We start from the raw sequence: 12,065 nt of genomic DNA, 5'->3' as shown, positions 1-12,065 counted from the left end.
CCGTCTGAAGTTTGCCAATGAACATCTGAATGATTCAGAGGACAACTGGGTGAAAGTGTTGTAGTCAGATGAGACCAAAATGGAGCTCTTTGGCATCAACTCAACTCGCCGTGTTTGGAGGAGGAATGCTGCCTATGACCCCAAGAACACCATCCCCACCGTCAAACATGGAGGTGGAAACATGCTTGAGGGTTTTTTTTCTGGTCAGGGGACAGGACAACTTCACCGCATTAAAGGGACGATGGACGGGGCCATGTACCGTCAAATCTTAGGTGAGAACCTCCTTCCCTCAGCCAGGGCATTGAAAATGGGTCGTGGATGGGTATTCCAGTATGACAATGACCCAAAACACACGGCCAAGGCAACAAAGGAGTGGCTCACGAAGAAGCACATTAAGGTCCTGGAGTCGCCTAGCCAGTTTCCAGACCTTAATCCCATAGAAAATCTGTGGGAGCTGAAGGTTCGAGTTGCCAATCGTCAGCCTCGAAACCTTAATGACTTGGAGAAGATCTGCAAAGAGGAATGGGACAAAATCCCTCCGGAGATGTGTGCAAACCTGGTGGCCAACTACAAGAAACTTCTGACCTCTGTAATTGCCAACAAGGGTTTTGCCACCAAGTACTAAGTCATGTTTTGCAGAGGTCAAATACTTATTTCCCTCATTAACATGCAAATCAATTTATAACATTTTTGACATGCGTTTTTCTGGATTTTTTTGATGTTATTCTGTCTCTCACTGTTCAAATACACCTACCATTAAAATTATAGACTGATCATTTCTTTGTCAGTGGGCAAACGTACAAAATCAGCACGGGATCAAATACTTTTTCCCTCACTGTATGTATGCTTGCCAGAAATGAACCACGATAACTTACTGATCAAGGAGCATGAACGAGCAGGCGAGCTTCGGTCATCCTCGCAGCAGCAGCGGCTTCTGGCTGGCAGTCGAACTAAGAAGACGGTGGTCACCGCATCGCGTGGCGCTTCCAGATGCGCTTCGGTGGCCGTCTGGAACGCTCTTCCTTTCGATGTTAGGAAGCCACTGGAGCTATGCACTTTTAAATAATCTACATTTACAAACTAATTTCTTTAATATAGTTTGTTGTCCTTCCCCCGCACCTACGATTAGCACGGTTGCCTACGTACGGTCCAAAAGAAGTTCAAAATACAGGGCGTTTCAAAGAGATGGACCCGATTTGAAATCGCTATATCTCTGCAACCACGAACCGCCCATGAATGAAACTCGTACCACTTCAAAGAGCAGGGAATAGAGTTTCAAATGATTATCAATATATGTCTCTCCCAGCCCATAGCCTCAGTAATTCGCAAGACACACTGCCTCAACGTTGGATAGGTCGCACGGGACCCCAGGACTTGGCTACACTCTTGGGCCCCCAAGATCACCCTCAGACATCATCACACCCTGCGACTTTTTCTTGTGGGGATACGTCAAAGACCGTGGTGTTTTTGTGAGCCACCATTAGCGACTAACATGGATGACCTCAAAAACAGAATCACGGGCGGTGGTGACTTCAGTGTAAAAAGACGCTTTGCGAGGCGTTTGGGACGAATTCAACTATCGTCTCAATGATATCCATACAGCAGGTGGAAGGCACAGAGCATTCATAAAATGGTTAGTAAAACCTGATAACTCATTAAACCGTTTGTAACTGTGTAATTGTAACATGTTGCCATCGTGAAATATACTGCTTTGAAATTGAGTCCATCTTTTCGAAACACCCTGTACATGTGGGGCATGGCCAGGCGTATGAACGCGCCCGTATCGATAAAAAAAACACTAATCGTATCGATTTCCGGCACGTGAATCGAGTGTTTGCGTTTGACAACACAAACTACGCGTGGGAAATCTGCCGCTCATGCTGCGTTTAGGCATTACTGTACACGGTAAACGACAATACAGTATACAGATGTTACAGCCTGGAGACAAGACGCATTTACGTTAACTATTCCCTCGAACGATTCACGATTCCCGACATCAATCGATTCGCTTGGCTAAGACCGCGACGGAACGGCAGCCAAAGGAGGGAATGTGCCAGAGCGCTTCCACCGCCTCAGATGGAGCGATGCGATTGGAGATTACGCAGCAGGGAGTGCGATGGATGGTGGGAGCAGCACTGGAGCTTGAGAGGTTGCGACGGCTCGCGGAGGCTTTCATCCAGCAGTGGATAGACGAGTGTTCTTCATTGGGGCCCTTAGTGCGGTCCCCCGACAACACACAGAGTGAAAACACCCCATCATCATCGTGCTGCTGTCAAACCCCCAATGGTTTCAAACGTGGCGGCCCTCTCTGGACATAATTATTGAACGCTGGGATAGACCATGGCCCATGTTCATTTATCTGGTTTCTTCGGTCATACCACCTGTTGTTATCCATGGTGGTGGTTAACCTTACAAGCTCTATCCAGGCTCAACTCTGCTTCGCTTCCGAGGCCTGCCAAACGCCGGATAAATTGGCCACAGGCATTCTCTTTGCACAGTCTAAAGCATCTCGATGCAGCATCAGTGTAAGCAGCATGGTGGGCCTGGGTTCGATTGCTCAGCTCGGACGCCTCCGTGTGGAGTTATGGGCTACTCATGTTCTGCAGTGTGGGTTGTTTGTGTCAGTGTGGAGTTTGTATCTGCAGTTAGCGCGCTTCGCTACGAACCTGGTGACCCGAGTTCAATGGCCGCTCACGGCCAACACCAATTATCTGAACCGGTCCTGGGCCTCCCCTAGGTCACCTCAGCCTCAAATAAGTACCTGATGCGGTGTGTAAACAGCATCACTGTGGCGTGCCGGCCTTCTTAGGTGCTCGCTAACAGCACTTGCCCCAACAGTCTGTTAAGGCTACACGGATATTCTCCCATAGCTAAAACAAATCCCCACACAATGTAACCAGTACGGACCAAGCTGCCCCAAGCTTAAAAATTACCTGAACATGTCACAATTGGGATCACACGCAGCAGCAGTGACATCGCCCCCCTACTGCAGAAACTTAGCAAGACCCTCCTGAAAAAAAACCTTGAGACTCACAGCTTTCCGGGGTAAAGCGTAGTAGTAGTAATATTAATATAACAGCTCACTCCACCTCTTCACAATGTCAAGTAAAAAAAAATCAAGTCATCTCTGGCTCAAATAAGCAGTCATCGGCACTCATCCCCTGCTTACAGCCCCGGGCAGAAACTCCAAATCCCATCGGTGGCTGCAGGAGTGTGGGACAACCACTGCCGACTACAAAGTGATGCTCATTTTTATCGAACACCTCGGAGGGGTTGGATGATGAGCCAAGGAAACCCGCCCCACCCCCCCCCCCCCCCCCGTCAGGATTCGAGCTCGCAACCTCACACCCACACGCCGTCTGCTCCACGGCCACGTGGCCCACTCACACGGCCGGCCACAACCGCGCCACACAACCGCAGCGACGGCGGCGAGGTTACCAAAACAAATAATTAAGTCCGTTTATTGCCGATCGCCGAAAAAGAAAGCCACACGAGGAACGCGGGCACGGCGCCGGCGCCGGCGCGGCCGAGATCGTCACCGACCCCCACGCCGCCTGGTCCGGTCGCCACCTCCCCCCCCCCTGCCACCCCGCTCTCTCATCATCGCCGTCGCTCGACCTTCTGGGCCTTCTTGCGCTTCTCGTCTTTCTTCTCCTGCTTCTGCACTTTGTCCTTCTCCCGCTGCGTCTTGTCCTGCTCCTTCTTGCGCTGCGAGTCCTCGCGTGCCTGCTCGCGCTGGAGACGCTGCTTCTCCGCCACCGTCTCGGCGTTCGTGTTGCGGAACAGAGCTGCACGCACGGCCTGCGTTAAGCAATGCAACGGGAACTCCCGTGGAAGATCACCCAATGCCAAAGTCATCCGACATCATTCGTTCGTTCGTCACGCATAGTCGGCGAAGGAGCGTTGCGCCAAACGTGCGACCTCTTGCGTTACGCAATCCATGGAGAGCGTTCGCACGATTTTTAGCCGACCGGTCTCGATTTGTTGCTTAACAAATGGGGTTGCGATTGATTGGTTTGCAGCCTCTCTGCCAATAATCCACTGCTGGATGAGGGCCTCGTCGTGGGGGTTACTGGACCATGCTGCACCACGCCGGTCAGTGCGGGTTAGTAAAGACGCAGAAGCGTATGGCAGTAGAGTGCATTGATGACTGTGTTTTGCTGATGAGTCCCAATGAGGCTGAAACCAGTCTACAGTCGTCTTCACTTCACTGCTGCTACCCAATGTAGGGATGAGCCACATTTTCTAAACTGTTTGAGTCGGTGGATTCTACATGGTAACATGGCCACACATTCAGTTTGTTTTGAGCTGGTGGTCTGGACAAGGCTGAGAGCTGTTGTACAAATGATGCTGCACACCCTTTGCTTTTAAATCTCGACATGGGGAGCATATAAATTACAGCGCAATAGATTTTGATACACTGCCTTCTGTAGCCCATCACGTAGCGCAACCACCGCAGCAGCCTATAACACCCGTTATTTACGGCGGCCGTCCAGCCAAGCAGGGCCCAGGCTCTATCATTCACACGGCTAGGATAGACACCCAAGTGCCACCAATTCTTGCGAGAGGAATATTTACATTTCACAGCACGCGCACACATCGGTGTGCAGGACCGCAGCGTACAAAAGCTCCCGGCCTTACCCAGACCACCAGGCTCAACAGAACTGAATGTGTGGCCTTGTTATCACGTAGACCCACCGACTCAAAGAGAGCCGAGTTAACGTGGTGATCCCCGAAGAACGTCTACGACATCCGACGGGCTGAGCGCGCTGATCGGTGCCCCGTGGTGGAGCGTAAGGATACATTTGCTCTTGTCCGTCACTCCCGCGGGCTTGGCTGCCGTGGCTCCTTCCGTCTCCTCGCTCTCTTCAGTGCGGCAAGTAAAGGGGTTAACGTCACCAAGGGCACAACGACAAAGATCGCCCCCACGTAGCCTTAACAGGTGAGCAGTACCTATGTATGTGTGTTGAACTTTTTTCGCACTCTTATGTGGCCAAACTACGAAGGCCGGCATGGCACAAAAAAGGGGGTAAGGTGGCCAGCACCATGCCTGGTCACCTTCGTCTCCCTTGTAGCGATGCTGACACACCGCACCAGGTACTCATTTGAGGCGGAGTCAACCTATGGGAGGCCCAGGACCGGTACAGATAATTGTCACTGGTGTTGGCCGTGAGCGGGAATGTAACCCGAGTCGTCGGGTTTGTAGCGCAGCGCGCGAACCGCTGCGACACTTCTCCCAACCTTGGCGCATACACACGTACACACATGTACACACGTACACACACATGTACACACACGTTACACCGTGGGGTACATTCTCCTGCACGGGCACGCACAGCGAGATGGGAAGTGTCAAAAGACTCAGGGCGTGGGGTTCCACGTCAGGGTTCCAAACTAAATTGTAAACTATTTTTCATTTCATACTCTTTGGTTCTATTTTTTTTACCTACGTGACTTTACCGAATAGAACCAAAGAGTATGGATCCTTGCAGTCACGAAAGCTTCAAATCTATTTTTATCTCACCAGGCTAGGCCCACTCAGCTACGTAGCTCTTTTTCAGAAGCGACCTGGCCACAAATGATAGGCTCAACGAAGTGGCTTATCATCACGTTAAAATACTCTAAACACGCGATGTTTATTTTAAATATGGAGGGAAAATCCAGAGGGGGGTCCCCAGAAAAAAATCCACGTGACCACAGGAAGAGAGAGAACACGCAAACTCAACATACAGGCGGCATCAGGGTCGGGATTGAACCCACGACCTCCTGTATACACCAGACGAGGTGGTTAATATTTCTCGTGAGTGAGGATATTCCTCGGCCTCCTCCACGGTGGCATACTGCGCGAGCAGTGCTTCCTTGCGCTGGCGCTCCTCGCGCGTCACCTCACGGGGCTGCACCACCAGCTGGGCCTGCTGCTCGATCATGCTGGCCAGGACCTGCACCTCGTCCCGCGAGCCTGTCTCACACGCACGCACGCACGCACGCACAGACAGACGTGTTACATACACAGCTGCCTACACGCCGAAGACCCGCCCATACTGGACATCTGTGAAAGAAAGAGCTTCATAGATCATCGGATTCCTTCAGTCTAAATAAAGATTCTGATTGTGAAAGGTGTCCCCCCCCCCCGAAAGCCTGCACAAACTTTTGGGGCAAGTGCTGTAAGCGGGTAGCACCGACGACGGCCGGCACGGTACACGAGGGAGCGGGTGACCAGCACCGCGCCCAGCCACCTTTTTCACCTTTGCCTCCCCGATTGGTGATGTTTATACACCGAAAGAAGGTTCTCATTTACGGCCGAGTCAAACTAGGGGAGGCCCATGACCAGTTGGGACACTTTCCCATCATGCCTCACGTGCGTTTCGTGTCAGGGATGGCTTTAGAAATGTAAAGATTTGGGATTTTGAAGAACAATTCGGATCTTTACCGGACCGTTACGTAGCGATTTTGAAATATGTTTGTGCTGACCATCGTGACGTCAACGGGTGCCATGCGACGCCACTTTCGGTGGGGGGCCAAAGCATGGAAAGTGACGCCCTATTAGCGATGCCACTTCCACCCATTCTTTTTGTTGTTGAGCGCCCGGAACTCGGTACCTAGGCGAGATCGTCGCGTTTTTTTTGGGATAATCTGAGAATTTGGAACACATCCTGATACCCGGTTCTGGAGTAGCTACAACGCTTTGTGTTTAACGCGATATGATGAAGTCTGTAACGTGGGGGGGCGGGGGAGGTGGAGATGGGGGGCAGGGCACGAAAACTCTCAGATTAAAATCCAACACTTCATGCAAGTTTCGCATTATAACATGAAATTCATACGGATCCCCACAGTGTAAAGTACTTGAGTCCGATCCATATAAAGGCTCCTGGAGGCATGAGGCAGGAGTGAGTGTTGACAACTGTATCGTAGCGATGGGTCCTTATTTTTATTATACGTTTATTTACCCAAGAAAGCCTCACCGAGTCTCAAGACTATTGTTCAGGAGGATCCTGCCAAGTTTTCACAATTGGGGAGCGATGCTGCTGAAGCCGTGTGATCCCAATTGAGAAATTTGCAGATTATTTTTCAGCATTGGATTGTTTTGGCCGATATCGGTTAAATTGTGTGGTCATTTTTTTAGCTACGGTAGGAAACTGGGAACTTGAAGGAGACATACAAACTCCACACGGAGAGCCACCTGAGTCAGGAATCAAACCCAGGTGTTTCTTGCTGTCAGGTGCGAGTGTCACCACTGTGTAACCCTAATGAGAAGGAAAACGGTCTCCACTTTTTCAACCCTCCAATTCAGTGGCCTCAACATCAAAACGTCGCAACATTCAGCTCGTGAGCTAGTGGTAGAGACAAGGCTAAGATAATTTTACACGTGCAATGTGATCACATGACATGCACGAAACGCATGATGGGGGTCAAGCCTTGGTGCTGTTTGCGCGCAGCACACCGTGACTCGCTCGCCCGCCCACACGCTCGCCCGCCCAACCACCCGCTCGCCCATCCACTCGTTGACCAAATATGACCGAGACCTTATGATAAAGTTGCGTTGCTATTAGGGACTGACCCAAGAGAAAATGGGCCGTGTCGATCCAAGGGTTATAACACAAAATGTGGAGACATGCAAACAGCAGCTCTGCACATCTGAGTTTACCATTGAGGAGTCGCCGTCTCTCTTTGGAAAGGTGGTCCATCTCCCTCCACTTTCTCAGGATCTCCCTGCAAATCGAGTCCAGCGAGTCTTCCTCCTGCGAACGGTGAATACGTGTGCACAGAACGCGTAGAGGTAACAATGGGCGCGCCCTCACAGCGACGCAGAGCTGCTGCCCCGCGCGGGACCATACGCTGCCCATCTCAACCGATTTTAAATTTCACGACTCTGCAACTGTTACTGCGAGAGGATCGTCTACGTCAGTGGTCGGCAACCTGCAGCTTCGGAGCTGCATGCGGCTCTTTAAGGACTGCTTTGTGATGTCACTTATTAAGGACCACCGTCTCGTGTTCAAATCCACTGCGGCTCTTGAAATGTTGAGGTTTTTCCTGAATTCGATAAGAAATGGCCCTTCTTGTTATTTTGGTTGCAGACTCCTGGTCTATGTAATCTGTATATATGCACGATTTAATTAGTTAGCTATCTACTGTATTCATCTCTGTGGGACTGGGAGTGATGTTCGTTGTATACATAGAAACGTGTATGTTATAGATTTACAATGTATACAAGTAACTGTGTATGCTATATATGTGTGTGGGAGAGTGGCTGTGTGTGGATGTTCAGGGTGTGAGTGGGAGGGTGAGAGGGTGAGTGTGTATATGTAGCGAGTGGTAGTGTCGTGGTTAGTGCGCTGCAAACCCAGCGACCCGAGTTCGATTCCCGCTCAAGGCCAACACCAGTGACAATTATCTGAACCTGTCCTGAGCCTCCCCTAATTTGACACAGTCTCAAATAAGTACCTGGTGTGGAGTGTAAACATCACCACTGGAAAGACAAAGGCGGTCGGTCCTGGTTCTGGCCACCCACCCCCTCGTGTACCGTGCCAGCCTTCGTAGGTTCTCGCTAACAGCAGTTGCCCCAAAAATCTACTAAGGTTATACGGGTGGATGTTTGTCTTTGACATGTCATGAAATGTGTGCTGTTAACAGACGAGGTCCCTATTTCAAGGGCCTATCTAGGTGAAATATATTAAATAAGAAACATTCCTCTCAACCTAGGCCCAGTGCCTGACCTTGCTGTGTTCATGTGAATCATGTTTTTGCTCAACTCAGTCAAATTAGCCTTGTTCCACCACGACTCAGTATCCCACACTCATCAAATAACAACACACACACACAAAGAGCGTTTTGTGTCAATCAACTGCTGGATGAGGGCCTCTCCATGCCATAGTTGTTTGACCATACTTCACCACGGTTGGGTCAGTGCGGGTTTAGCGAAGGCTGGTGCACAGACGCGGTGGCATAGAAGTGCAGCACACTGGCGGATGTTGCTGCACTGACCGCCATGCAGTCCCTAATTTATCAGGTCGGGCTTTCAGAAACAAACAGTACTCATAATAAAGTTATTTTGGGTTAGATCGCGTATGTTGTACTAGATCCAACTTAAAGAGCCTTAGCTCTCCAAAACTCCCCAGCATTATCCAGACTCAAACCTGCTTAGCTTCCGCATATCTGCCGAGACTGGTGGGTGATTTGGTCACAGAGCAAGGGGGGGGTAAGGTGGGGGTGTCTGCTGCGCTATCTTTAGCGGGCACCGTCGCTGCCACTCTCTGTGTTATCGGTCGCCCGAGTCCGGGGCCTTTAGCAGCTGCAACTAAAAATAAAAAGCCACCGATTTATTCTTGGCCTCGGAGCGCAAGGTCAGTCTGCTGTGCTTCAATATTGCAATGGCAGTCGTACCACCACCACCACCACCGTCACGGTCATCATCATCAGCACGGTCAATCCACTGCTGGATGAAGGCCTCCATCGCCAGCCGTCACCGCGTCTCGCAGTCCCACGAGAGCGATTCACCAAGCACCCGTACAGCAAGGGGGGCCTGGGCTATATTCCCCACGCGGCTACATTTTCTACGTGGAGTTTGTATGCTCTCGCTCTCCCCCTTATCTTCATGGGTTTCCTCCTGGTTCTCCGGTTTCCTCAAATTGCTTAAACTATTTTATGTTACCAGGTAAGGCCCACTGAGCTATATAGCTCTTTTTTCAGAAGCGACCTGGCCACAAATGATAACTCAAGTGGCTTTTGTGGAAATGTAGCAGCCAAATACGTTAAACGCATGTTGATTCTAAATGTGGAGGTGATAAAACCGGAGCACACGGAGAAGAATCCGCGTGACCACGGGGAGAGAGACACGCAAACTCTAAATATACAGCAGCAGCAGACGTCAGGGTCGGGATCGAACCCACGACCTCCTGCACACCAGGTGAGGTAGTTAACATCTCCTAGCCACAGTGGCGCCCACATGCACATTCGCAATGTAAATTGGTATGAGCCAAAACATCCCAATGCTGGAAAAATATCTGCAAATAAGACTCAGTTGAGAACACGCAACAGCGGCAGCATCGCCACCCCCCCCCCCCCGTGCTGCAAAACACTCGAGTCTCGAGACCCGATGAGGCGTGTATGGGTAAACACGTGTAGACACACCGTGATCGACACGTCGTATGCACGCTGTTTAGAGGCGAGAGAGACCTCCTATGAGGTGGACATTATCATCTGTATTGTTACTTGCGATTGTTTTACCCAGCAAAGCTGGTCTCTTTTTTTCAGGTCGGGGGGCTTTCTGCCAAGTTTGCACAGCAGGCGAGGCGATTATTGCTGCTGCTGCTGCTGCCTTCCAATTGAGTCATTTGCGGTTTAAAATCTTTCAAATCCGGCACACAGTGGCCTACCGGGTATCTTTAACGTGTCCACCTTGCCACCCTGAAGCAGACGGCCCGCGGTATCTAATTAATGGGCAATGCGCCGGCAGTACGAATCGGGGGGGGGGGGGGGGTCCCACACTGGATTCACATCGCGAACGTCTCTCCAAGCGGGCCACGGCCACCGCCGCCCGCCGCGTGTCTAGTGGTGAAATCGCGGGGGGCCGCGTTTGGCCCCGCATGGGGGGGGGGGCCGCGTTTGGCCCCGCATGGGGGGGGGGCGCGTTTGGCCCCGCGTGGGGGGGGGGGGGCGCATTTGGATCCGCGAGGGGGCTGCGTTTGGCCCCGCGTGGGGGGCCGCGTTTGGCCCCCCGCCGGGAGGTGCCGCGTTTGGCCCCGCGCGTGGGGGGGGGCCGCGCGTCCCTCGGCTACGGTGGAGGTCTTCCACGCCCGAGCCCTTACCGCGACGACTGCGGACAGCACGGCCCGCATGGCTTCCTCCTTCTCCTCGTCCGAGTCGTCCTCCTCGCCCAGGATGCCCGCGAGGTACGACCCGTACACCTCGGCCTCCACCTGCATCGCCTCCAGCCGCCTGCTCAGCCACGGCGCGAAGTCAGACTCCGCCATCAAGTCGAGTGGGCGAGCTCCTCGGTAACAACGAAGTGTCCCGGGGGGGTTCCTTCTCAACTCTTGCTGCCCCAAGTCCTCTACGGCGCGTGAGGGCTGCGGCTAGCTGGAAGACGACGTTGGGGTGATGGTGGTGGTGGTGCCGCCGCCGCCGTCCTCTCGATGTGGCGAGGCTGGGACACGACACCGCCTCGTGCGTGGCGGGATCGAGCTACTTGGCAGGGGCTGCCTGTGGGACTCGTGATGGAGAGCGCGCAGGTGGATCGGATTTCTGTGAGAGGGGAGAGCGGAAGGGGAGAACGCTCGCTGCCGGCGGCGGGTGCTGCTGTGGCTGTGGTGAGAGCCGCAAGATGGAGGAGGCGGCGTCGTGCTCGCTGACGCGAGGTGGTCACAGGTCAGGGGCGGCGGTGTTGAGCACAAGCGGCGGCTCGCTTTAACTCGCCATCCCTCTCTCACACACGTACACACACACACCGTCAACTCCTCATCGACACAGCCTCGCGGAGCGGGCGCCAGAGCCGTCACAACATTCCCCAAGACAACAAAAAACAACAAAAATTTACCCCCCCCCCTCCTCACAACATTTGGCGGGGTTTAACATTTTTTTTTAGTGCAGAGTATATTCGCGTAATAAATTGAGGGCGACTTTTGCTCACTTTTGTGGCGCTACACTGGAGAATATTTACGCATGGTGGTGTTTTAGAGAAGAAAAACTGCGTGCCGCAGTTTTGCGTGAATTCGCACTTGGCAATTCCCTTGGTGCGTTTGAGCCCCAGGAGGCCCCGTAGCGCCACCCCCACCGCCCGCCTCCACGTGAGGCGTGATGGGGAGGTGGTGATGGGGAGGGGGTGACCGGGGGAGGGGGAGGGGTGACCGGGGGAGGGGTGACTGGGGGGGAGGGGTGACCGGGGGAGGGGGGGGGGTGACCGAAGGAGGGGGGGGGGGAGTGACCGGGGGAGGGGGGAGGGGGTTAACCGGGGGAGGGTGGGGGTGACCGGGTGGATGGGGGGGGTGACCGGGGGAGGGAGGAGGCTGACCGTGTGAGGGGGGTGACCGAGGGAGGGGGGATGGTGACCGGGGGAGGGGGGGGGTGAC

At 52.9% G+C, this 12,065-nt stretch overlaps 1 protein-coding gene across 1 annotated transcript; it reads right to left on the bottom strand.

Annotated features, from left to right (window-relative positions):
* Positions 1 to 3,445: 3,445 nt before the first annotated feature.
* Positions 3,446 to 11,516, bottom strand: CCDC43 (coiled-coil domain containing 43). The gene is made up of 5 exons (XM_032973518.2): positions 10,806 to 11,516; positions 7,646 to 7,739; positions 5,815 to 5,959; positions 4,804 to 4,871; positions 3,446 to 3,788 (listed from the first exon to the last, which is right to left on the bottom strand). Exons 1-5 carry the CDS (start codon positions 10,968 to 10,970, stop codon positions 3,601 to 3,603), a joined length of 660 nt encoding a protein of 219 aa, XP_032829409.1. The 5' UTR covers positions 10,971 to 11,516; the 3' UTR covers positions 3,446 to 3,600.
* Between the last annotated feature and the right edge of the window lie 549 nt (positions 11,517 to 12,065).

Source organism: Petromyzon marinus, chromosome 51 (genome assembly GCF_048934315.1).
Source record: "Petromyzon marinus isolate PM22_M1 ecotype Great Lakes invasive population chromosome 51, UKy_Petmar_22M1.pri1.0, whole genome shotgun sequence".
NCBI classification, from domain to species: Eukaryota; Metazoa; Chordata; class Hyperoartia; order Petromyzontiformes; family Petromyzontidae; genus Petromyzon; species Petromyzon marinus.
The sequence above is the reverse complement of the archived record's forward strand: the minus strand, read 5'-3'. Positions and strand labels throughout refer to the sequence as shown.